Here is a 27,965-nt window from a genome sequence, read left to right as displayed (position 1 = left end):
GACCAGCATAGCATGAAACCTCTGAGCCCTTCATGTGAAGTGTAAAACCCATTTCCCTGATCTACAATTCTTGTTTTAAGAGCCTGCAAGTGAGAAGGAAACACCTACATAAGTAGTTCTGTTTTACCAAGTCCATCACCAGCCTATCTGAGAGTGTTGTGATGTCCTGATTAAACACTCAAGTTGGAGAGGGCTCAAAAAACCATCACTTAAGGGCAAGGGGAGCTATAATGAAATTGCAAAAACACTCTCGTTCTGGAGAGAAGTATTATTCCCATTTTATAGACAGGACAGCTGAGGCAGAAAGTCCCTCTCAGACACATCAAGCTTTGCACCTGGCACTCATCATCTTGGAACTATTTGGGCTGCTCTGCATTCAGTGAGTCAGTAATCCCAGCGGGAGGTTTAATCCATCACATGGACCAGTATTTCTACAGCCCGGCAAGGGAACAGTGTTCAGTAACAGCCAAGGGTTTCTGTAAAGAATTTGTTACCAAATCTGTGGTACAGTAAATATTTCTGAATATCTGCAGCTGTTCTTCCATCCTGGTGGCCCCTCCTTGGCCTGACACAGGATGGGGCAATGCATTAAATCTGTACAAAGCCACAGAATTCAGGCAGAGATCATCAAAAGTGTTTTAATGATTAAACCATGTCAAACATTAACAATGAAGTATATTCAGACGAGCCAAGGGTTTATTTCTAGCACATTTAGACAGCCTATTTTGAACATTATAGCTGCTGTACTGAGCTATGTAAAGACTCTGCAAACCAGTACCTAGAAATGAAGACACAAGCACAAGCTTTGATAATGTAAACATAAAAGACACTTCTCCTTCAAAACAAGGAATGAAAACCCACAAGGCTAGTAGAACTTATTAATTCCTTAAGAGATGTGCAAAAATTTTAAAAAAGATTTAAAAACAATTAAACATGTTAAAACTGGCATTTATATAAATATAAAAAAAAAAATAATTAAACTTGAGCAATGACCAGCAGAATGTCTTGCACAATTCAGTTTTTCAGAGCTTAATGAATAAAATACTCATAAGCCAAACTCCACCATGGCAGACAGCGGAACACCAGCAACAGATACTGGCTTTGCAACTTACTCCTCATATGTGCAAGGCAAGATTTTACAAGAAGGAGTAACTTTAACCAGCACTCAAACCAAATCCTCAGATAACAAGCCAAAACATTACCAGTGATATACACAACTCACATTACAGAAACAGACATTTCCAGCACATTTCAGTAACATTAAAAAAACATCAGGTATGACTCAAACTGTTTAAACTTGCTTGTTTGGGAAAAAAACCACCTTTGTGTTAGGCACATTTTAAAAGTGAACATATGCTACATGAAGAACAGTTCAGATACCAACTTAAATACAGACAATTCCATCAGAAAAGCATCTTTCTGTCTCTTCTTTTAAATACGCCTTTGGATATGTCACAGACTTAAACAGTAGCTGCTAAAACGTGGATATGGCTATGGTAATAACACTTGAAACTCTGCCAGTTTCATATTAAAAACCACTCTTCATTTAGCATTTAAGAATTCTCAGAAATAAGAAAGGAAAAAAAAAAAGGAAAAAAAGTGAAAAGAATAGATGGGTCCACCCTGTATATGCTCTAAACCTTAGAGACAATATTTAATCTTACTGGACTGTGTAAGCGCCAATTACTTTTACATCAGTGACATACTTCAAATAAAAAAATAAGATCTATTAAAAAGGTAAAATAATTTTTCCATCTGGTTTGTGACTGTTTAGTCAAAGCCAAATATACAAAACTAAATGCGCCATTTCCAATTTCACTGTATCGAGTAAGAGATACGTAACATTGTGTATCACATACAGAACAGTAAAATGATCAATGGATTCTTCTAAGTGACTTTTTAATAAAAAGTCAGTCAACTGAAAAGTTGAAACCCTAATTTTTAAACCAGTAATAAGCTTTGGGCCCTGCTTTTTAATTTAAGGCATGTGTGTTTATCTACTGAAACCAGCATCATACAAATTACCTCTACAATCACATGCATGATCTATTGTAAAAAAAAATGGAGGTTTAGATTACAGTGTTTTCAAATTGTGAATCATAATTCAGCACCTATCATATTGACTAGTAAGGCAACAGCAGTGTTGGATAATATGGTAATACTCCCTTCCACAGTCTATAGCAGGGTCAGTGACAGCCCAGAATTATTTTTAAACTTTAACCTACTTTTATGTTCTGTATACAGTTTCTAGGGTGTTTGCACTGGTTAAGTCCTACATAAATCACACTATTCTAGGCAGGAATAGTTACAGTAGCCATTAGAGTATTAGTGCACAACTCTCATTGTGCTTACAATCAGATGATTTTGTTGTTGGGGTTATCAAAATGGTTTTTCAGTTTGGTCTTCAATCCTTCCTTTGTTTCCTTTGTTTCACATTGTTCTCAAGGGAAGAAAAGCTGTTTGTGTACCCGTTTGCAGTGGCCATAGAGCCGTTCTGATACTCTTTCCTCCTCGAGGATGCCTTCTTGTTGTAAGTCTAGAATATAGGGAAAGACACATGGTTTTGCTTAATTAGATATAAATAACCACTTCCTCAGAGTAACTCTAGAAACTTGCATTCATCATTTTTAAAGACCTTGTGCCGGTGGTAGAGTCTAACAAGCTCTACCACTTCTTGTGTATGAAACTATACTATGCCTTTCATTCATCTCAGCAAGAGAATTAGTTCACTTGAAAAGAAAAAGGCTTGGCAGTATGATGCTAGTGTTATGTTAATTGTAAATTAGAAACAAGGGAAGTGAATTTATGAGCGGACTACAGCACAAGAATATACTCAAAACAAGTAGTGAGGAAGGAGGTTTGAGGCACTGCAGGTGACAGTATGTTGAACAAAGCCAGAACAAGAAGTAGGTAAACAAGAACAATGAGGGAAGTTAGAGACAGAAATGTGAAAGAAATTTCCACTGGCCAACATGAGAATCACAAAACTAACAGGATACAAGGGACTCTGTCTAAACAAATTAGAGAAAAAATATATATTAATTAGTTTTTTCAGAGGGGCTCAGTTGCCAGAATTTCTGTGTGTGAAAGGAAGTTAAATGGTTAAAAGTTAAAATGTGAGTAAAATTGATGAAGAAAGTTGAGTAATATTTGGAATATACTATAATGTTTACTTAGCATGTTCAGATGCAGCAAGTGATAGGAATCATCGGACTGATTTTAAGAAGTAGCAGAAGATCAGATGGGAAAGCCTGCAGTGTTTCCCTCCATGAATCATTCTTACGAGAACCACAATGCTCAAATCTTTCAAAAGACATTTAAAACGTAACAGAGTTTGCTTGCTTGGGGACAGCAGGCTGTGGTGGTTTGATTTTTTGAAGATGGGTGCATCTTTGTACAGAGCCCAATTATGAACTGCTCAGAACAACACATACCAAGTCTGGATCTGTTCAGACATGAAATCAGCTTTGCAGAAACATAACTCATAACACTAATTTTCCATAGGAAAATTCCAAAATACAAACAAATGCCTGTAAAGGTGAACCAGAACCAGATTTCTCTATGTTGGGAATTTAAGATGTTTCCCTGGATATAAAACAAGAATTTCTCCTTGTCAAAGCAGTAATGAACAATTCCTTCAGGTGCTTCACAGGTTCACATGCTATTGGTTTATTTCAGAGTGGAAAGCTGCTTCTTACATAAAGCTCTTCCTCTCCCTATCTGCAGTTAAAATTGCACTAGTAAGCCACTTTTGTGTGCCATTCTGCTTACTGAAATTACTAATCATTCTGAATTGCAGATACAAAACACCAGAGGATCTGAAAGTGGAGAGTAGATCAACAAGTGCAATACTTTAAGAACCACGTGCATGTTAGTGGAAGATAGTGAAAGGACATTTCAAGCATATCTTTCTGTAAACAGCTTTCCAGAGAGATACTGCCAGCAGAATGCTAGAAAGAGTTGACAAATATTACTTTTACCTGAATATAGAAATTTGTGAAGAGGATAATCAAAGAAATCATATAAGAAATCTGAAAATACAGCCACCCCTGAGGAAATGCACATGGCCAAACAACACCACAGCTGGTCTGGAAGATTGTCAGGACGAACTGAATCTGGGGAGAGAAAAAAAACCAAGAGAAATGGAACACATTAATGGAAGAAGGGAAAAAACCATTAGTGACAAAGATCTCAACAGGTATTTCTAAATCAAGTCAAAGATACATAATATTGTGTGTTTAACAAGTTTATCTTCTCTGTAAACCTGAGTTAGCAGACATTCAGGTTGTGGTATTCTGTTCTTTAAGCCTGTTTATTTTATTTATATTGTTCCATTTCAGAACAGTAGAGTAAGTAATGTAGAATTGACTCACAGATATCCTAAGGAACAAGACCACCTTCTTCCTAGTGACAGCTCAGTTACATCCTAAAGAAGTAGATCTGCATCTCACTGCTTCAGTTGCAGAAGATTTGGGTCACTTGGTCTACACATAGACAGTGAAATCCTCTCCCACACATAGGAACTGTCTGGCACATGGCTCCAGTGGAAGAAATATTGTGGTAAAAGGCTGCAGGGAAGCTGGGGAGTCGGAAGGAGGATTGGGATCCAGTTATCTACAATTATCTCTTTTGGAAAAACAGAGTTTGGGCTTAAGTGTTGCAGAGGGCCTTAAGCAAAATTCATCCTTACATGAAGGCTACCAGATTAGGGAATGTTTATTTAAAAAGGGAAATACTGTTCTGCTCTGCTATTTTGCAGCTCTAACAGCTATGCATGAAGAGCAGGCAAGGAAGTGAAAGCAGCTTTGACAATAGCCAGCGGAGCAACTGAAGCACTGAGACACTGCACTCTGTAGCACTTGATCCACCAGAATGAAGAATAGAGCCTAAATCTGGAAGGAAAAACAAAAACAAACCCCAAACCAAGGCAACTGCCCCATCCCTCCCAGGAACAAAATGAGCCCACAGCTACAACACTTACAGCTACAACACTTGGCCATCCTTCAGGAAGGAGAGAATAAAGATGTTAAGAATCAACACTTGAATTGCTGTCAGCAAATGTTATTAATCATCACCAGAAATGTTATTAAAACTATTCACAACTCTGAGAGGGTGCTAAAGGAGGATGGGTGGGGGGAAAATAACAGAAAAGTCTATCTCTAGGCTTCAGTTTCCTCCCCTACAAAATGGGGAAAACGCAACACCAATGCATATTTCCTTGTCGTGTTCTGACATGTTGTACACATGAAAACCTGGTTCTCGTGCAGTATCACTACAACAAGTGCCACAGTGCTTAATTTCACTGCTCTTTTCACCTCCAGTACACAGCATTCAGGCTTCATCACTGTACACATGAAGAAACAATGCAAATGGATACAAGGAGTCCAACACAGAACTACAAGACAAAAAAAATCTGCCCATTCAAAGTGCAGAAAGATAACAGAAATATTGAATATTTTTTAATAAACCATTTGCAACTGCATGCAAAAGTGAGACAGGAAAGGCATTGTCCCACAGGACTAGAATGGGCCACAAGTTATGGACTGCATTGTACTCAGTTTCTGGTCTGTCATTAGCCTGACCAACCAAGCACAGGGGAGAGCACGTTAGCTCAAGGGGCTTTGGAAGAAAAACTTCTCCCTCCTCCCTGGCTACTGAGTCCCAGAAAACCCAGCACCACAACTCCCAAATACATCTAGCCATACAACATGGTGAGGTGAAGACCCCACAGACCTCAGCACTGATTCATGTACACCATCAGTCCCCAGCTCCCCACGGTCCTGAAAACAGGGTAAATGGATGTGCAGGAACTGGATTTCTAAGGTGATTTAAGCATTACAGGATGCAGAGGTACTAGCCCTCATTATCCCTTCTTCTATTCCCTTCCAAAATTTCCTAACTTAGTAAAGACAAAAAGACCTCATCACCAATACAAGAGCCTGCTGAAGCACTGAAGAGCAAATCACTCACCAGCTGCCCCTGAGTGATGTACTTCTTCCACCACAGATAAGGACGCATTGCTGGAACAGCAGACAGTCCGTAGTAGGAGTACATGAGGACATGGATAAAGCTGTTCAGTGTGGCACCAAAGTAAGCTAAAAAAAGGGCAAGGGAAAAAGAAAGTACACTGCATTATCAGGAAGGAACATGCTGTTTCATGGAACCTACAAAAATAACAAGTTCAAAATGTTACTATTTAAAATATGATTTCTCTTAGAAGAAAAGCAAGAAAGTTTGGTTTTTTTCCACTTTGATTTTTATTCTGTTCACCCAACACAGTAGCTGAGCTGCTTTGCAGTTGTGCACTTTATACCAGTCTTCTGGTTTGTTTCCTCCACTCTTTTGCACATCTACATTATGGTTTCTCAAAAAACTGAGGAAGCTGATAAAAAGGAGGCACACTCACATACCCACGAACTGACAACTTCACTCATCTACTTTTCATTCCCTCCAGGCAGGAGCCTATTTTGTTTTTATAGCCAAAAACAACAGATATCTTCAGAAACTTCAAGTTAGCCATTTTATTGGTCTTGTTTACAGCACCTTTAGTCATGAAAAAAAAACTTTTAGCTTAACACTGAACTGCACAGAACTGTGATGACCAAGCAGAACAAAAAGCTTGGAAGAAGAAAAACAGATTACTAGAAGTAGGATAAAAGTATTTTCAAGACCACACAAACACAAGATAGACTCTTAAGTGTCTGCATTTTTGACTGCTATATAAACAGGGATTGACTTCCTTGGAGGAGAATATGTTTCCAGATGCACACTTTTTATAAGTTCAGCATTACTCACTGTTGTGCTGACAACACAAAACAAATACCAGTTTCTATGTTGTTTGGCTCAGAGAGCAGACTCCTGAGGAACGCAGCCTCTTGGTCTGCACTGCCAGTGGTTCACATCCATTGGATTTGAAAAGGTTTCTCTTGGAGGGAGTGTTCAACAGTTAGTATCTATAAACTGCACATCTGAACCACAAATAGGTAATGCTAATGCAGTTAGGAAACTAGATGCCAACTAAACACAATGAAAGTAGAGAATCAAAGCCATACTGCCAGAGGTTAGCAGGATTTAGACAAGAGAGACATGGAAATCTTCAACTTAAAATTCATTCAGTCATGTTCATTAGTGCTCAGGGAACACGATTTTAATTGAAATATTTGGTTATGGCTAGTGGTGTAATGAGATTAAATTAAGAAATTAACATCTCAAGTGAACTTGACAGATACAAGGACAAGAGTCACTATTAGTCATCTTGCAGCTGAAACAAGCTTCTGGTCCTGACTTCAAAAAGAGTATTGTTTCTTTAGAGAGTCTGCAACTACCACAAAAACAGAGAGAGCAAGGTTGACAGATATCTGACCTGGGCTACTGCAGCTCCTAAAGGCCACACTGCCACACAAATTCTTCAAACTACACAGACATTCCTTTTCTAGATGCTGTGCTGGCAGCTTAATTCCTGCAACTATCTGCAATAGTTGCAATTCAGCAAAGCAGCATAATATGGGACAGAGCAAATCCTGCAGCTGAAGGGACCAGAGATGTTTGGTTTGACCAAAAGAAAACCAAAACGAAGCCCGTGTTGCAGATGTTCCCCACCATAACCCAGTACTTACAGTGACCACAAGGCACCCAGTTCATAACAAACCACCAGATGTTCAGCATCGTTGCATGGTGGTAGACATGCAGAACAGTGATCTGATGATTATTTTTCCTCAAAATGAAAAAGAAGGTATCCATGAACTCAATGAGTTTGGAGAAATAGTACCACCAGAGGACACGTATGATCTAGAAAGGAGGAAGCAAGTTTTAGAAGCATTGCACATTGTGGGGGCTTTCAACCCTTCCGCTACCTAAGTAATTAAAATCCAGATTCTGTCCTGCACTACTTGGACTGACGACACTGCTAGGATCTTCCGTAATGCTTCTGACTCAGGTCTCCCTGTAGGAGATCCAGGTACAAACCCATAGCTACAGCTGAAAACAGGATGACAAAGACTGTTTTATGAGGCTGCTGCTGTGCACCTGGAGTGTCCTGGGAGAAACAAAATATTTAACCAGAGCTGGTGCTACAGTGCTCTCTGTAAAGAAGAGGTCAGAAGTGTGACCAGAAGAACACTTGAAAATTTACACATAATTACTTACCCAACCATGAATATATTGTATGATTATTGTAATATTAACTATTATGTTTGACAGTGCACTGTCCATTGTACTGCAAAAGGAGGGAAAAAAGCATATAGTTCAAGCAAAATCTGCATAATCAATACTGTTATGCTCTTCACTTACGCTAAAGTAGACAATTTGAAATGTTATCAGCTTTAAGTCTCAATTATGGTACCTTCATATCAGCTTCTCCTCCACTGTGCGTATCCTGACAGAAGAAATTGTATCCTCCTTCCAACACTCCTGTCACCAGCTGAGCAAATAAAAAAAAATAAAATGTTATTTGGGGAGAAGGCTGAACCCCATGGCACCTATAAACCTCCACTGCAGCTCTGCCCAGATATCTGGTGTTGAGAGATTCATGGGCACAAGTGTGGCACCAGGTTGAATTCAACTTCCAAGCAGTGATCCAATCACACTGGAGGGTGATTTAACAAATTCTTCCTATTGGTGTATACCAGAATAAAAATAGGAGGTAGCATCTGATGCTCACTTATCCCACACAGATTCTCAAGAAATCCCCTTCTGGGCTGATGATCTCATTGCAGGAGAAAGTAAACGATCAAAGTGAAGTAGATATATTTTTCTTCTGATTATTTTTGGAAATAAAAAGTTATATTTTTAAGAAATTTTATACAGAGAGATGTGACTATAATTTTTTAAACTATATAACAGAGCAAATCTTCAGCTTTGCTATCTTTAACAGCTGACAATGGATGTTTCACTGCATTGTGATTCTTCAAGATATTTTTGAGCAATTCACTCATGCCAAGCACATTACATCCTTCCCAGTATAAATGACTTCCTCTGCAGGATATGCCACTGCCTGCCTGACTTCCTGGCATAACACCTCAAACATAACGGAATTATTTTTAATAAGAGTAACGACCAGCTATTAGTCACGAGAGGATGACGAGGTGCCTGCTGCAGTGGGGCTGGCTGAAATCCACAGAGAAGCAAGATGCAAGCTGGATGTTCACATCTCATCCTTTTGTGGGTGGGAGATGGAGGGGCAGGTTGAGGGTGGAATGAGAGGAGGGAGCAGGTGGAAGGACACGAGCAAGCTCCCTTTAATATCTCAGCAGAAGGGACCACTGGACATTTTTCATAAAGATGTTTTTCCTCTTGTGAATAGAATGAAGAGAGGAGTAACAACTTTAGATGACTCCTAAGTGAAAAAAAGAATTGCTAGGTATCTCCAAAAAAAACATTTGAAAGGCACAAGCAAGTTGTCCGGTTTTGGCCTTATCTATTCTCCTGCAGGATAAAAAACATCTTTGCAAAGCTACTTTGGAAATGCCTTGTACCATAAGTCATTTTAAATGATCACTTGATTAAAGGAGTACAAAACCTGGTATGACTAAATGCTACTCAGAACTGTGAATAGGAAGCTAATTTTAAAAGGTACAATAAAGATTATCACTTAAATGATCTACTTTTCCCTAATGTTATTTCTTTCATGCCTCATTTCCCCCCTAAATTAGCTTTTAAAATACCCAGTTAGCCCAGGTCATTATTTTTGACCTTCCGAGATAGAATTATTACCCCTATTTAGGGGGAGGAAAATTAAATCTAATTATAACATATAGACTCGGAATTATCTACTATATCAGAGATAAATCGATAGCACCCAGCCACAGCAAGAGCAGGGCAGCCATGCACATCAACAACCCAGGCAGTTTCTGGACCCAAGCAGCAAAGAGAAGGCAGCCATGGAAGGAATCCTCTTCCAGCCATAAGGCAGGCATGGCTGTGCAAAGGACACCAGTTTAACAGTGGTACCTTGCTAAAGGACCAGCTACATCCTGAAACAAGCTTTGCACCAAGCCACTGTCAGGGCACTGAGGGAAAGACTGTGGCCTTGCAAGTGCCCACCAGTCCCTCAGACAGAAGACCACCACATTGTGCTGTGATTGTATTGTTAAGAACTTACAGATGTTTTCATACAGTTCAAGGAAGTGCTACGAATAGAAGGATAATCACAATGTTTATATTGTAATTAATCCAAACAGCATCCATCACTAATGCTCCACTCCATAAACTTCTTCCAAGTAAAGGGAGCACAGTGAAACCCAAAGAGCTTTTCCAGCAAACAATACAGGTTCACCACCCAAAGTGTAATGCAACCACAGGTGTCAGCAGGGATCCCACCTCTTTGAAGGGCATTGCATCAGTGTGGCTATAGGCAATAGCTTTAGCTAAACCCAAATACTCCCTGGTTTCCAAAAGAACATATTATAAGCTAGGAGCTGAAAAACCCTCACAGCCATGGGGGTTTAAAAGACAGAAGCAAAGCAGCATTTGTAGAAAGTGCTAACATCTTTTATCATATCAATAGTCAGTACAGTTACAAAAATAACTTAATCCTCCCTTTGCAGAAGGAACTAATACGTAAAAAGCTGCTACTGCTGCCCACAAACTGCTAGTGCTGCCCATAAACCTCGGTCAGTGCAACATGCAACATGTAAATAATCCTCTTCCCCAGTTACCCAGCAGCTCCTTTACCTGGCACCACTATTTCTTGCACCCACAATACTTGCAGCACATGCTGGAAGGTTCAAAATACAAAACCAATGGGTTGCTCTGAGACCTGATCAGAGTGGCTCCCAGATGGCTCCATTATGCACAGCCCCAGGGAGCTGCTTACCTGCCACCACAGAAACAATAAGGAGGGGTCAGAAATTGCCAGTTAGTGCATTCAAGTCCTTGCTCATGCTTGTTGTGGTCTGCTCCCTGGACGGCCATAATTTCCAAGCCCTTCTTACAGCCACTGTACAGCAGGTCTGAAACATGCCCAGCAACAGAATGGTGGCTCCTCAGCCAACCCAGCCTTGAAACAACCTTTCCCTGCCTGCTGGCCCTAGGAAGTCCTTCATCTCCAGGTTGGCAGGAGCCCAGGCTTGCTAATGGCACTGCTGATGCATAACCGCAAGCACATCTTCTCTCAAGAAACTGACCTGTCCAGAAAAGGCCAACTATAACTATTTTCACCAGAGTACATGGTTTCTAAACAGCATAAAAAGAGATAGCTCCTTCATAAGCCAATTAAAATGGCACTCAAAGTCAATGTTAAGTCCCTTGGCTCAGAGGAAAACCCTGAAGCTCAAGGTCACTTTTGTGCTCAAGCAACTTACACTTCCTTCCCCTGCACTGAAATTTTCTTTTTTCATATGGCTTTCATTTTGTAATTCCATTGCTGAATTCTTTAAAACGCTGTGGCACATGCTATTTCTATCAACTCTGCTATCAAAATAAACCAGCACACTAACACCAGCACGCCAGTCTAACTGGACTGTATGAGAGATGCTACTGGGGAGGATTTTGTTTTTTCTTGTGATAAAACTAAAGTCTGAGACTCACTGGAGTGGGGCAGATAAGATGCTCAGCAGTGCATCACACTGTCAAGGTGTGATGGGTTTACCAGCTTCAAAATACAGCTAGATTAGAGTGAGGAGAAACAGAAGTTCACACCTCTGATCAAAGAAAGCAAGTGCCTGCAGAGATACGGAATTTTATCTTTACAGGAACACAGTCACTCCAGGACAGAGATAAGGACTTCGAGACGGTAGAGAAAGAAAGGGGAGAGGAAAGAACAGTCTAGCTGTCACCTGTGGCTCACATGCCACGGCACTTCTTCACAGAGTACCCTCCTTCTAAAACAGGGTGCAGATCTGAGGATGCTTTTCCTACAGCATATGCAACACCTCCCTCATCAGGAAAATCCAAGACATTTCGCAGATCAATTCAACAGGGAATTAATTTTTCAGATGAAGAAAAAAAGACAGTAAAGAGATCCCTTAAGAAAGTGAGCCCTCATCACTGACCAGTTTAATATAAGCCTGGGTGGTCCAAATCACGTGGCTAGTTCTGCTAACAAACACCCTTAAAATAACAGGTCTCTGTGCTGTGTAACTTGGTAGCTGGCACTCTCCCTTCTTTGCTAAATTACCCAGCTGAGACTTGCGCAGAGGCATAGGCCCTACTCACAGCATTGCAAGACAACTTGACTCATGACCCCGGCACAGAGGCAGTGGCACAGGTGGAAGCAGTGCTGTCTCTGCTATTCCAGCTGCTCCCACAGATCCTTCAGGCACAGCCGTGCCAGCCAGCAGCCATGTCCTGCAACCCCTCTGCCAGCCACCCCACTACGCACCTTCTCTAGCATGCAGGAGGCCACCCCTTGCTGTTCCTGCCCGAGACAGGAGTGTTATTTCTCCTCAACACCCAAGCACTGTACATTTTTACAGAATAAAACATTGTTTGTCCCTAAAGAGCATTCCCTCCTCCTGAAGTATGGGAGTGACAAGCCAGCCTAGAGAAAACTCTCCCTCCTCTAGATCTGCCTTGCCTTTTTACTGTCTGGGACAAGTGCAGTCCACTACTCTGTTCTATCAAAGCCTGGTCATTAAATACCCAAATAAGTTATGGCAAGTACACACAGAAACTACTAGGAATTCCAAATAAGAAGTCTAAGATTTCTAGTGATTTTAGAACAAGGTTATATTATTTTGGCAAGACACGGTTCTTTCTGCGTTGTCTTTTCTCCTCAAGAATGATTCTGTGTGTGTTCTCAAAAGAAGCAGCAGTGTTATGTACAGTGTGTCTCCATGTCTCCTGATTGGAGGCCAGAGTAGACCAATGATGATGATCAATATGTCTTGCCAATACTGCCTAAGGAGACATTTCGCTGTGTCTTTTGCAACTGGACTTGTCTATCTCGCATTGGCCTTTTTAGCCATCAGCGCGCTTGTAGCAAGTGTGGATAGAATCCTCAAATGTTCGTTCATGAAGCCTAGCCATGATGATGATGACGATATTATTTTACATCAGTAGGTCAAATGGTACAAGTACACAATACCTAGAATTATACAAATCCTACAATGCAAAATTTCCTTATGTTATTGTTTACCGACACACAGATGTAAAGGTCAGAAAAACAAGCAGGTTATCCTTTTCATCCTAGATGGGAGGATGCCCCATTTAACATCTTGTTTTCGTCATATAATTTATAACTTAAGCTGTGATGCTATGAATCATGACCTGAATCACCACAGCCATAACTCAGAAAAAACTCCAAAGCAGAGTTTCAGGTGTATTGTATACAAGCTATTAAAGCAACTTCTTTTCAGATAGGCTAGTAAACAAGTTCATAAATGATAATGTTTATGACCTTCCTCACAGCAGGACTGAAAAAAATTTAATCCAACTGAAAGTCAAAATGACAAGAAAGAGAACAGGGAGTTATATAAATTTTTTGAATGTTGCTCATCACCATTTTATCTCAAAAGCGAGTAAGTGTATTGTAAAGTGCTACTGATACACGGTTAATCCTTTAAAGCCAAATTTCCAAGAAGAAAGAGATCCAAGCACGGGTATCACGTGCCGTGCACCAATAGAGGTAACTGCATAGGCACTTCAGCTTGAGAACATACCTGGAGGTGCAAGGACATGATTTTTTCCCCTACACCCTTTGGCTCTCTCCCTGCAAACATCAAGCAACGTGGTGTTAGCACGAGACTCTGCTTTGCAGCATTTTTAGGGGATCACTACCTTGCTGCAGAGCATCGCTTGCCCTCACATGGGCAGCAAGTGCTGCCAACCACATTTCACTGCAACTATCATGAGTTTAATAGTCTTCATAATGCTCTAGCTTCATGTATGTCCATTTATAACGAGAACAATACTAATGAACACTTCCATATGGATAATGGTAGATTGAGAGCAACACTTGCTTTGATGTAAAGAGTTTCATTATATAGGAAGGAGGATCTTTAATATTCACTGTATTTTAGTTGCCTCATTGCTTCACATTATAAAAGCTATTCTTTGGCATATAATAATAAACAGCCCTTTCTTGGTAACCAAGTTCATTGTTAGCAAGAAAAAGGCATTTATAAGATCAACAGTTCAGATATTTTCTCTTGTTTAAATTTATCAGCAGGTTTTGTAACATGGCAGAATATTACAGTAATTTGGAAACTATGAGTATTATTCCAAATATTCAAGGAAAAAAGATTGGCTATCCTGAGAGTTTTATCCACACTTGGTACAACTGAGGGAAAGTCGACACTTGTAAATCCTCAATAACATAAATATACAAAAGGTTAAAACAATAGATCATTATATAATTGTAAATAATATCTGCATAAAATAATGCAAATGTACATTGAAGTCCACATCAACACTAAGTTTATACAAGTTAAATAGATCAACACACAATTTTTTCTGGATTATAACATCCTGACAGGGAGGTTAGAAATGTAAGCACATTGAGAACACAAGTTGTTCCAAGCATCTGCTGAATCCAAAACTGCTCCCAACTGAACAATTAAGTATCTGAGTTCTTAATAACCCAACTCAGTAATTTTTGACTAGACAATTCACTACACAAGAGAAATAACTTTACATTTAAATCACTTCGTCTCTAAACACTCACCTTGTAAAACACTGTAGAATTAACTACAAACTTAAAGGAAAATTACAGCTTGTATGTACAGGCAAAAAAAAAAAAATAGAATAGTAGTTTTAGCCCTAGCTTGTATTTGAAAAGAGCATACTGAAAGAATTGAAAAGAGGATGTTGACAATGAAATATCTCCTTACAGAAATGAGAAATACTTTGGTTAAAAGCAAGCCAGAGTATCCTGTACGTTAAAGTGACATAGTCATTTTCTAACTGCATTGTTATTTAGACTACTACAGCTCTTCATTTTCACTTGAATAAGAACATACAGTTCTGAGTAAAAGCAGCTAAAGGGCTCTCTGGGAGGTAGAAAACTTTACACTGCCTAAATCTTTGGGTTTTTATGAAAGGAAATAAGTCCACAGAAAGGTCAATTCGGTTTGAAATATATTTGTATGTTTAGATTTTAAGTTCCAAGAAACAGATGAATCACAACAACCTTATTTCAGCAACTTTATTTTTCCCAGCAAAACAAGGAGGATGCAAAAGAAGTTATTGCAAGGTTACAGAAACAGATGTGAGGAGTGTGTGTGATTAAATACAAGTAAATAAAACACGTTTTCCCATCCAGATCAAGCCACAGTTTAGCTATGAAATACTTTGCACAATCCTCCAGCACAATCACACTGAGCAAGACTTCTAAGCAAGAAGGAGTTCCTGAAAGAGTAGCAAGGTTCACAACAAAAGATCGGGCCTTCATTTCCACTGAGAAAAGTGCATTTGAAACACTGCTAACCAAGGTCAGCAAGGATGTTTAAGGCAAGGTTTGTTTCACACCATCCTTAGAGGTAACATTACAACCACAGTTTTCTCCCCACAGAAGTGACATTGAAAATGGTTGAAACACTTTCGCAAATGCTTCCCCAAGTTTAGGAGCACTGTCCTCAGAGATAATTTTCAACATAAATCAATATAATTAAAACAGATACTGCAAAATAACCCTGACCCAATCCCTCTTCTCTTACCTCGTAAAACATATACAGAGAAAGCAGTGTAAGTCCAAGGTTGTAGACCACCAGAATACCCCTGCATGAGAACGGCTGCTTATTCCGCATGTACTTCGGTCCTAACCAAACAATTAGTAAGTACAAGGCCGAGAAGATAAAGGTAGGTGTATAGTTTTCCAGAAGAAGCCATCCTTTTACTCTGGGGTCTGAAATGAACAAACAAAAATATACAAACGCTTGGATTTTGTAAGGGGAAGAATTCAAAGCACCCAAAAATAGCTGTACCCAAAATGCATCCAGTGCTGGAATAACAGAGAAAGATGAAGGAAGCGCAGCAAGCCCTTTTACCGAGGGCCACAGTGCTAATTACAAACAACAAGGTTTTAGCTGTACAGTTGTTAAAGAAAGCAGAAATAATTCTCTTCCTAAGGCACAAATATTCTTATTACCTTAAGATATTACTATTATTTTTAAATACTCATTACCATTCAGAATTGTCATCCACTTGAATACCATAGATGAGCTTAAACCATAAAGAAAAGCTTCAACAAATCTCTCCCCCTTATTTTCTCAAACCAACCCTTCCCGATGGTGCACACATTATCTCCCACAGAGTCAGCAAACCTAGGAGTGAAGCAGATCCCTTTGTGGTTATCAGTGGATGATCCTGATAATTATTTTCTAATCAGTACTAACACAATTAGACTTATGTATGTGCTATTAGAAAGAATTGAATTTTGGAGTCCTTGCATGAGCAATGAAATACAGAGCAGTCAGTCCAGTCTGACTAACCAGTCCAGCCAGCAACACATTAACTTCTCAGGGAAAGTGCATAAACCACATGGAGCAAGAGGATTTCAGGGGAACACTTGTAACAGTTGTGGGATCCTTTTGAACCACAACTGTGTTGTCCATACCCAGCAACAGTGCAATATTTCACTCCTCTCACTGAAGTTGGCCCAAAGTACTGAAACCAAGTTTACCAAACTATAAATGAACAATTCAAGTATTGCTAGCATTCACAGTCCTGACTTAATTTTAAAGGACTCATATGTGGATCCTGCATGTAAGAAATGAGGCCTTAAAATGTAGGTTGGGAAGTAATTAAGCAAGTTGGGGAATTGTTTTGATTTGCCACCTTTATGGTTCATTATTTTTAACACACAGCAAATACAGACCATATGCCAGCACTCACAATAAGTTATATCAGAACATCCAGACTAATTTAAACAGGCTTAGTATGAAGAGAGGGGCAACAAAGGCACCAAAGATACTAATAAAAGCAAATAGAAAACACACTTTGAAAAATCAGAGGCTTGTTTCACCTCCTGTTGACTTTGTCCTGCGAAGCAGTGGCACCACCACCGGAGCCTCACTGGGACAAAGAAAGAGGCAGAAAAGGTGTTACTGCAGCAGTCAGAGGAAGAAAGCACAGGCTACTGTGCAGCACTGCTATGCACAATGCACACAAGATGCTGACATCTAATGCCCCCTGGTCAGAATGAGGTGGAATGGAGCCATCCCTACCCAAGCCCTCAGCATGAGGCCACTGCCTGTCCTGGTCCCGCTGCTGCTGTTCTCCACCCGCAGACTTTTTCCCAATGAAAAACCTACCAAGAATGCTGCCTCTTTAAAACAAAAAGGTTTCAAAGCAGCAATGCTTTCCAAAAGCCACAGATATTTCTAATGAAAAATTCCGAAGCAGCTCCAATTGTGAGGGCAAGATTTATTTATTCAATTAATTAATTAATTTTTAATTAAAGGCAAATTTAAAAAGTTTTTCTTTTTAATAAAAGCTATTATTAAATTCTAAAAAAAAAAAAAAGGCAAAGATCTGAGTGAGGTAAGTCAGTAAGTCAGTCACTAAGATGACAACATGAGCTTAACTGATAGTGAGAAGAACAGCACCTATAATGGTCACAGCTGAAAAATTAGCAGGTCTTCAGGTCAAAAGATCAGAAGCACTGAATAGACTTTAGTTTTTTACACTGTCATGCATTTTGATGCTTTGCAATCCTTAAGAAAGTCACCTGTCACAGGGAAGCTGTTTCTTATGTTCTAGTAAGATCAGTTTTATTTATGTATTTAACTTTTGAGAAATCTTACCTCTGGGTCCAAGCCAAACACCAAAGTAACTATTGATTGTTTTATCCAGAACTTCCATTCTACAACCTATTGAAATGGAAAGAAGAGGACAAAGTTAGCTCACGAAAACAGTTTAATCATGTGAACACCATCTGTTAGGGTTAACAAAGAAAATACTACTATGCAAAAATTCCAGCAAACATAGTGGACTTTCTCATCAGATACAAAGTACATAAAGTTTATTTTATTCTCGAGTCACTGGTGTATGAGCTGTATTTCCCACTGAAGTACTTCATCAGAGATCTAGATGCACAGAAGCTAAAATAATGAGTTCAGATTAACCTGAAGTTCTTTTTAATTCTGTATTTTGTACGTGCAAATAAAAAATGCACGTACATTGCAAAATCCCTCAGTGAAGAGGAGGATTGGACTTTGAGAAAGCCAGCAACAGTGAAATGTTCCAATAAACACTATGAACCTCTTTTAACAGACTCAAATAGCTGGCAGTGCTAGCTGGGGAGAAGAAGGCAAGGGGGGAAAAAAGTGAAAACTGGCTCTGCTATCACTTGCAGATAGGTGACTGATTACAGCCCTGATTAATAGCCCATAAAACCAAAAGATCAACAGTCACCGAGTGACAGGGAGGGCTGCAGAGGACACACTGAAGTTCATGGCATGAGCATCTCAAGTTCCAGAAACTGCTTACTGGTAAAACATTACCAGATAAAGCTCATCCAACATTAGTAGAGTGAATTCAAATGTAATCTGTCAGCTCCTCACATGGCCACTAATTATTGGTAGCACCTGATCAATACACTGGGGTACTTAAATTGCTGTACCTCCCTAAGGTTAAAGCAGGAAAACAGCAACACTTTCCATGAGCAGGGACAACTGTGCATGAAGCTGTTCTCAAGAGAAGAGGAAGCGATTTTCTTCTTGATTAAGAAAAAAATTTCCTCTTTTCTACCCAGAACTGCACTGAGCTTTCACTAATAAAATTTTACCCGTTCTTAAGAGGATGGTTTTCACTGCTTGATGTTTCTCCTTCCCTAAAGTACTAATATTAGCAGCAATTTTTAGTTATGGGGAAATAACATAAGTAACACAAGCTGCCAGCATACTCACAAACCAAAACAATCACACAAGCTTACATGTAGTTGATAACAACAAAAAAGTTAATTTTTTTTCAGTTGTAGCTAAACAAACATCTGTTGAAAACACCTGTGAAAACCTCACCTCTAGAAGGGTACTGATATATGCAAGTAAAATTAATAGTATGTCCTCCGGTTTTAGTCAGCTGAGACTGAAACCTCCATTTCTTCCAGGTCCAGCAAGAAAAGCCAAGCAGGATGCAAACAATGCTCTCTCCCAGGTACAAAGCAGGACAGGGAGCCACCCAGCAACCCCAGGGAGTTTGACTTTCCATGGGACCAAAAAAAATACAAGGGGCTTAGATAAATGCATTTACATTGTGTGGTCTTCTACAGAAGTCCACATCCCTTCCACCACTGGCCCCAGGCAGGAGGCTGATATGCTCACCAAGGACTTCTGGCAGCACCACAGCCCATCAGTTCCCTGCAGGGCTCTCAGGGACACAAAGAATAGACTTTCCCCTCTGTGTTGAACCGCTTTGGACTACACAAAGCCACAGAAACATCCCTGGAATCTGGTCACCAGGCACTAACAAAAGAGCTCGATCAAAATAAGCAGAAGTGTTAAAAGTATTTTGTAGTCCCAATTCATACCGGTTTTACTTTGTGACTGAAGAAGCCCAGCCCAAGTAAGCAAACACTTCACAAGAAAGTGCATTTTTGGGATCACATCACTTCACCAGCTATGGTACACAAACTGTGAGCATCTGTGTGCATGCCCACAGCACTGGCACATTGGTGTCCTAGGATTAAGGAAATATAAGTGAGAAAGCCTATGCTGTGTTATGAGAAGCATGAGCATCAGGAAGGCTATGATAAATGAGTATATAATTCCAAGGAGAAGACAGATAATGAAAGAAAGCATTTTTTTTCACCCCAGCTCTTTTTTTTTTTTTTTTTCAGTCTGTCAGCTATTAAATATCACCAGGAAAAGCACTCCCTGGCGGATAACTCATTTTGTTGTTTGAAATACCCACTTACTCAATTTGTCTGTTGCTCCTTTGATCCAGTACTGACTGATCTAGTTACACAGTACTGCATCAGCCAATAACCCTCAACTGTGTCTGATTTCAACTCCCCTCCTCACAGGGGAAGGCTTCAGAGGGGAGAGCTTGTTTCAAAAACAAGGGTTTGTTACACAAAAATATACAAAAAAGCTCAATTCAGAACTAACTTGCTACATACTGTTGTTTGCTTGACACTAAAAATGCAGATATGTAAATGAAACAACTAGGAAAGCAGAAACAAACTCTGCCTAGCTATAGCAAAGATAGGAAGAAATGAAACTCCATGTTCAACCCTTCCACAAAATTGGAAGAAAAACTCGTACTCCAAGAGGAAGAGTCTTTCTGCAGAAGTCTCAGCTTTTTTGAGCTGGTACCCCAAAGCAAGTTTTTGAGCCAGTATTATCAGACAGCATACTGGAAAAGGCACAGCAAAGGAAAAACTACTCCTAGTGTTGATTTCCAGAATTTGTAGAAAAAGAAATTGTTTCAAAAGGAACTCATTTGTGTAACAGAAAAACAGAAGGAAACAATCTGCTTTTGTTCCAGAGGGGGTCATGTGAAAATGCATCAAGTCTCCTGCCAACAGCCACACAACATTAAACACTGCTTCAACAGCAGCAACTACAAGGGTTCTTTTTTAATTAGAATAGTTAACCAATTCAGAGGAACATCGACTCCCAGAAAAATTAAACCAGTGGCCATTTGGAACACTGCAATCGGCATGTTTCCTAATACTGAAAGTAAGCAAATTCTGCAGCTGACCACATACACAAGCAGATCAACAGCAATGCTCCTTTACCTGGAAGTCATCCCAGAGCAAGGCACACTATTCACAGAATCACAGAATGGTTTGGGTTGGAAGGGACCTTTAGAGGTCATCTAGTCCAACCACCTCTACCATGAGCAAGATCCTCCACTTAATCAGACTGCTCAGAGCCCCATCCAATTTGAGTTTGAATGTTTTCAGGGATGGTGCATCTACCACTTTTCTGGGCAGCCTGTTCCAGTGTTTCAACACCCTCATTGTACAAAAACTTCTTCCTTACATCTAGTCTAAATCTGCCCTCTTTTAGTTTAAAATCATTGCCCCTTGTCCTATCACTACAGTCCCTATTAAAAAGTTTGTCCCCATTTTTCTTGTAGGTCCCCCTTTAGGTACTGGAATGCCACAATAAGGTCTCCCTGGAGCCTTCTCTTCTTCGAGCTGACCAGCCCCAACTCTCTCAGCCTGTCTCCATAGGAGAGGTGCTCTAGCCCTCTGATCTCCTCTGGACCCACTCTAACATGTCCATGTCTTTCTTGTCTTGGGACCTCCAGAGGTGAATGCAGTACTCCATGTGAGGTCTCACAAGAGCAGAGTAGAGGGGTAGAATCATGACCCTTGACCTGCTGGCCACATTCCTTTTGATGCAGCCCAGGGAACAACTGGCTTTCTGGGCTGTGAGCACACACTGCTAGCTCATGTACAGACTCTCATCCACCAGCAGCCCAAGTCCTTCCCAGCAGGGCTGCTTTCAATCCCTTCATCCCGCAAACCATACTCATGCCATCGATTGCCCCAACCCAGGTGCAGGACCTATACTTGGCCTTGTTGAACCTCATGAGGTTCCATGGGCCTGCTTCTTGAGCCTGTCTGGGTCCCTTGGGACAGCGCCCCAGGCATGTCAATCACACTGTTCAGCTGGGTGGTGTTGGCAAACTTGCTGCGGGTGCACTCGATCCTGCTGTCCATGTCATGGATGGAGACATTAAACAGTACTGGTCCCATATGGACCCCTGAGGGACATCACTTGTCCATCAGGACTCTGAGCTGCTGACCACTACCCTCTGGATGTGATCATCCAACCAATTCCTTACCCACTGAACAGTCCACCCATCAAATCTATATCTCTCCAACTTAGAGAGAAGGATGTTGTGGGGGCACATGTCAAAGGCCTTATAGAAGACCAGACAGATGACATCTGTAGCCTTATTCAGTGCCTACAGTCAGGTAAAAAAGAAAAAAGAGACCCAATTATGCTAGACAATACTTTTTTAAACATGTACCTCTATATACACCGGTTATTTTTTCCTGAGTTTCTACAATGGACAGAAAAAAAATCATCTTCTCTGCTACCAAATTTTATCATTGCAGTAAGGGCCCTGAACACTACAGCAATTTGAATCAGAGTCTGGAAGCACTCAGGTTTACAATCTGAAAGATTTTACTCCTTCAGGTCCAAGTATCTAATCCAGAGAAAACCTATCTGATGTTTTAAACAAAACAAGATTACTGGACTTCAATTCTGCAACACAAACATAACAAAGGCTAAACTTGTACCTTGCTCCAACACGATTAAGTCCCACTTTTTCAATAATCCTCTGGATTTTGACAGACAGGTTTTTTTGGACCTCCACAGGTCATTTTGCATCCTTGTTTCACTTTGATACTATGAGCTGAGACAAGCACCATGCTCCAGCAGCCAGCCATGTGTCTGGGCAGAAGATGGGAGCTCTACCCTGCCACTCAGTCCAGGCATGGATGGCCCCAGTGCATCTTGGTGTGACAATCAAAAATACAGTGCAAAGCCTTTTCTTGCAGTATATATTTTTAAAGTTTATTTATAAAAAGTGTTTCATACAGGCTGTAAGCATTGACAACATGCTCTTCTAATGGACATCATTAGTCTCTGAGGAAAGGGCTACTAAATACTGAAGGATTTCACCCAGCTCCTGCCTTTCAAAAGGAAATTCTCTCCTATGCTTTGCACTGAAAACACATTCTGGGGAGTTTATGAAAAGTAATTTAAGAATTCTTGATCACATTTTAATGTTGTTTCTTGAGTTTCTTCTTGGAGTAACTTTCCAGGTGCAAAAATGATGCACAAAAATATAAAGGTTTGCCCTCTGTCCCATGGCACCCTTTTGAAGCAAATCAAACAGCAGCAAAAAAACATTTTGAGCTGAAAGCTCAAAGCACTGGGAGCCTGCTCCCTTTAAGCAGGATCCTTCAGCTCTCACCCTGCTGCTCAAGAACTCCCTGAAACAGATCCCAGTTTTCACATCTAAGTGTCTGAACTTGAGTTAAAAAAAAAATTCCCAAAATAGGCATCTAAATAATTGTGCTGGCTTCTGAGAGCAACTCGTTGTCAGGCCTGGCTGCTCAGCCTTCTTGGAAAACAGCCACTTTCGTCATTCTTAAATTAGGACTTCGAAGCCTAATTTTAGGTACTTGCTTTTGGAAACCTTGATTTGTGTTTTCTTGTAAGTGATGTTTCTCAGTCCCTGTTACTGCAGAGGTGACTTCTCTTTTTCTTCCTCCGAAATTACAAACTATCCCTCATCCAAAAACCCAACAATCACACTGTTTTTTGCCTTTGTAGATATACTGGAACTGAAAATGCTTGGCTACTTGAGAGATGGAAGAAGACAGCACTGATAATAAAAGCTGTCAACCATTTTCTGTCCATTTGCCAAAGCTGCCCCATTTCTCCTTTCCATTCCCAAAGCCTTAACCACTCCTTGCATGTATTGCCTTTCAACTTCCTGCCAAACTGAGATTACCCTTTTTTCCTTTTTCTGAATACCCTCTTACGTCCTAAGCATGCTTAATATTAGCAGTAAAAAGGAGTTCAGAATAAATTATAGTCCTTATTGATCTGAAAGTGTAGGTATATTTATTTTATGGGAAATCAGGTGAAGCATAAATGCTGCAGATTTTGCACTTTAGTTTTGTTAAAATAATACAAGAAACTATTTTAAACTTTAGTTTGCACCTGTATCTCTAGCAAAGTGATGCACATTTTTGGCCCCCTAGCATCAGCAGCAAACCCTCCAGCTTGCTGCTGACACATCAGGACCCACAGTGCTGAGCTTTCATACTCCCTGGCAGCACCAGCATAAGGAAGCTTAGAAATAAATCATTCGTATAAAATTCAGGGAAGCATGAAAAAATGCAGGACAAAGGAGAGAAGCTAGTTTCAAACAGTTTAACCTCAATGGGATTTCAAACCATTTGGAAATGTAGAGGGTAAAGGAAGACTTCGGTCAGTGAACTATAGGGTATAATTTCATGCCATTACTTTTCCTGTCATTCTACCCCCCTCCCCAAATCCTTCAGTAATGTTTACCTTCATACTTAAACACAGTTGTGGTAATTAAAGTATTTTACAAAACAGAAACAAATACAAGAAAAGGATACTGCAAAACAGAGTAAATAATTGTGCTCAATACCCAATACCTCATTAAATCAGAATCTAATTATCTTCATATAGAAAAGTTAAGAAAAATCATAGGTCCTTGCAGTTTTATTCACACTTTTAGCAGATCTAAACTAGCTTGAATTACGATCTGATTCAAGGATTAGGATATTCACACAAAATTCATCCCCTTGAAGTCAACAGCTCTTGATACGGCGGGGGATTATTTCAGGCAGAGGGAAAACACCAAGGGCAATGGCCAAGCAGGAAGAGCATGTTGGAAGCAACCACACAAAGACACCCATGGAATTACTAAGAATCTGTGGAAAATGGCTCACCACTGCCTCTCCATCCCAGAAGGATGCACCCAGCATCCACCTACAAATAAAGATCTTTCATGCTGCAAAGTCCACCTTAACAGCAGCAGGTCTGGCACCCCTCAGCACTACGGTTTTCTCAACAGCATATGTTTTCCTGGAATAAAGTGTTCCGGGGTGTATTCTGTACCCAGCCACTGCACTTGTATCCCCGTACTGGGATACTGGAAACCTCCTCACTGCTGCCAGTTTATACCCCGGTGCTGTTAAGAGCAACACAGTGCAGAGTGCAAAAGTATTTACAGAAATAAAATGTGGAGGGAGAAAAGTCAAAGCACACAGGTTTATTCAACTGCTGTGTTTGTAATAACTTGCAATTATAAAATGCACAGACAACTCCTGGCTGGGCTTAAAGAACTGCTTCTTTTTTTTTTTTTTCTTTTTTTTTTTTAATGGGAAAGAAATGGAAGAGAGGATCTGTAGCAAACTATGTGAGATGGAAACAGGGAGAATATGTACATGGCACAAGAGCGACAAGTCGACTTTTTTGTAAGGAAAGCCAAAGCACAGCATGTGCTAGATAGCTTTGCTCCAACCTCCCCAAGCAGTATGGCAGTGTTTATTAACAGCTACTCTTTGAATCTGAAGCTCCCTCTTTTTACTGCAGCTCACAATGGAAAATTGGCCTCAGGAAGCCAGGAAAACTAAAGAGAGCTCAGAAGATAGGAGTCAAAAGCTAAGTCCAAAGGGCCGCAAGGACATTGGCTTTCATTTCTGGTCTCATTTCTCTTATTCAAGTGCCACCTGCAAGAAGGTGTGAAAAACTCTACTCCCCTTTAATAAAGGGACTCCTATAATCTCTGTCTGTGTACTTCACTCAAACCAACTTTATACTTCCACAGGAGTAAAATAAAGTTACAGCCCCCAAAGCCTATTTTAATGAGCCTTCTTGGTCAAAAGGCTGCATTTTCTAACAACAGAGCTGATGAGAACACAGCAGCAGGACCAAGGGATGGAGAAGCTCTGCCTTGCATAACCATTACAAACAGCAGAGTTCAAGAGCACTGTGTATCTTCAAGACAGTAAGTTTCAATTTACCTTTTCTTTAAATGCCCACATCTCATAATTGCATAATAAAACTTAAGAAGTGAGAAATAGGAAAAAAAAAAAGAATTACAAGTGGGACTGTCCCTCCATATGAACCCTCATTTCCTCCAACATGCTGTAGCTGTGGCACCAAATCTGAGCACTGAGAGAGCCTTTGTCACCAGCTTGCCCCCTCCTTCTGCCAAAATCTTGCTGCACTGAGCTCTGAACTCAGGGAACATCTCAAGAATAAAACTGGAAGTATAGGACAGATATATAATTCTTGGTTATCTTCTTTACATTTAGTAGCTTGACACAACAGTCTGCTATCTAATCCAAAAAAGTACTTAAAATTCTTCTGCATGTGTGAAACACTGTACAAAGCAAAATATGCCTGCATGCAGCTATCCAGTAAACAAGGTTAAGCTATAAAAAAAGTTATCTGGGCTTCACATGCTGACTAGATACATGAATCCAATAAAAAGTGGAGAAATTAGAAGAAGATAATGAAAGCTGGAGGTGACAGTCACTAAGATAATGCTACATCATGCTAATCTGACTAGTACAGGCAGAAGAGCGACATAAAACCTTAATTAAGATGCCCTTCTAAGATGTGAAACTACAACCCCTGTGTTCAGGTGGGTAACTGATACCTTTTGAAGGACCACTTGTGTTCCGGAAACCAGATCACACTGAAAAAGCACACATGTCACTCTCAGGCAAGTAACAGTATGTTAAGTATTTATTTGTGTACTTACTCGTATTTCCAAAGTCTGTGGAGTGGTACCTGGAACGCTATGAGAGTGAAATTCTCTGATGGGCCCTAACACACACAAAATTACATGTAATACACTGAGTTAGTTACATTCTTCAATAAAAATGAAGTGAATTTCTACACTTTTACTTAAAGGAAGAAAAAATGCATACTGACAATTGTACATGCGTGTGCTTGCCTTGCTGGTGTTTTGTCATATGGCCAGTCATGCTATGAGAAGCCAATTTCAAAACTTCTCTATTTTCCTGGTGTACCCCCATGAGACGAGTTCATCCTGTATGGCTGCAGCTGTACTAATACTTGGTGCCTCCATTTTAAGATGCTGAACATCATGCCAGACAGTACCATCATACATAGTGAACAATACTAACAAAAGTCAGGCAAGTATGAGTAACAGAATCGCAGAATCATTAGGGTTGGAAGGGACCTCTGGAGAGCATCCTCCAACCCCCCTGCCAAGGCAGGATCACCCAGAGCAGGTGACACAGGAACACATCCAGGTGGGTTTTGAATATCTCCAGAAAGGGAGACTCCTGGGCAGCCTGTTCCAGTGCCCTGCCATCCTCAGCGTAAGAAGTTCTTGCTCATGTTGAGGTGAAATTTCTTGTGTTTTAGTTTATGGCCATTGTTTCTTGTCCTGTCGCTGGGCACCATCGAAAAGAGTCTGGCACGAGCCTCTTGGCACCCACCTTTGAGTTATTTATATGTATTAGTGAGATTCCCTCTCAGTCTTCTCTTTTCTGGGCTACACTGTCTGAGCTCCCCCCAGTCTCTCCTCATAAGAGAGATGCTCCAGACCCCTCATCATCTCTGTGGCCTCTGCTGGACCCTCTCCAGCAGTTCCTTGTTTTTCTTGTACTGAGGAGCCCAGAACTCCTGATGCAGCCTCACTACAGCAGAGTAGTGGGTGAAGATCACCTCCCTCGACCTGCTGGCCGTGCTCTTCCCGATGCACTCCAGGATACCACTAGCCCTCCTGGCTGCAAGAGCACGCTGCCAGCTCATGGACAATGCCTCATCCACCAAAACTCCCAGGTCCTTCTCTCCAGAGCTGCTGTCTAGTAGGTCAGCCCCCAACCCATACTGGTAATTGGGGTTATTCCTCCCCAAGTGCAGTACCCTACACTGGCCCTTGCTGAACCTCATCAGGTTTCCCTCTGCCCAACTCTCAAGCCTGTCAAGGTCTTTGAGGTTGATGCGGGTACATTTTAACCCTTCATCCAGGTCGTTAATAAACAAATTGAATAAGACTGGACCTGATCCCTGGAGAATGCCACTGACTACAAGACTCCTTGGGTTATACTCCGCTGATCACGACCCTCTGAGCTCTGCCATTCATACAGTTCTTGATCCACCTCACTGTCTATTCCTCTAACTCACATTTCCTGAGCTTACCTATGACGATGTAATGGGAGACAGTGTCAAAAGCCTTGCTGAAGTCAAGGTAGATAACATCCACTGCTCTCCCCTCACCGACCCATCTTGCCATGTCATCATAGAAGGCTATCAGATTGGTCAAGCTTGATTTTTCCTTGGTGAATCCATGCTGACTACTCCTGATGATGGCTAGATTTAAACAGAAATAGGTACAAAAAGTGTTCCTTTTCCCACCATTCTGAGAACTAAGACAAAAAAAAAATTACTTCAGGTACAAGTGTTATGCCATGGCATCATGCTGCTCAGGACAAAACCCTGCCACTAGGCACCCCTGCCTTCGAAACAGTGTAGAAATAATAGGCAAATCATTCAGAAAATCAACCGCCTTTAAAATCTAATCTCCTTTCCAAAGGA

General features: G+C 40.6%; 1 protein-coding gene across 2 annotated transcripts in view; it reads right to left on the bottom strand.

Annotated features, from left to right (window-relative positions):
* Positions 1-620: 620 nt before the first annotated feature.
* The window catches only part of ELOVL5 (ELOVL fatty acid elongase 5), a 40,113-nt gene continuing 12,768 nt past the window's right edge, over positions 621-27,965 (bottom strand). For both annotated transcript variants that reach the window (XM_027725356.2, XM_039380775.1), the window contains exons 2-8: positions 17,682-17,747; positions 15,594-15,781; positions 8,342-8,419; positions 7,617-7,788; positions 5,971-6,095; positions 3,981-4,115; positions 621-2,536 (exon numbers count right to left, since the gene is read on the bottom strand). In XM_027725356.2, coding sequence (XP_027581157.1) covers positions 2,405-2,536; positions 3,981-4,115; positions 5,971-6,095; positions 7,617-7,788; positions 8,342-8,419; positions 15,594-15,781; positions 17,682-17,739 — 888 coding nt within the window. In that variant the 5' untranslated portion in view covers positions 17,740-17,747 and the 3' untranslated portion in view covers positions 621-2,404. The remainder of the gene's footprint in view (positions 2,537-3,980; positions 4,116-5,970; positions 6,096-7,616; positions 7,789-8,341; positions 8,420-15,593; positions 15,782-17,681; positions 17,748-27,965) is intronic.

The sequence above is a fragment of the Pipra filicauda genome, unplaced genomic scaffold (genome assembly GCF_003945595.2).
Source record: "Pipra filicauda isolate LSUMZ 115617 unplaced genomic scaffold, ASM394559v2 scaffold200_size1382263_pilon, whole genome shotgun sequence".
Classification (NCBI taxonomy): domain Eukaryota; kingdom Metazoa; phylum Chordata; class Aves; order Passeriformes; family Pipridae; genus Pipra; species Pipra filicauda.
This window is presented reverse-complemented; position numbering and strand designations above follow the sequence as displayed.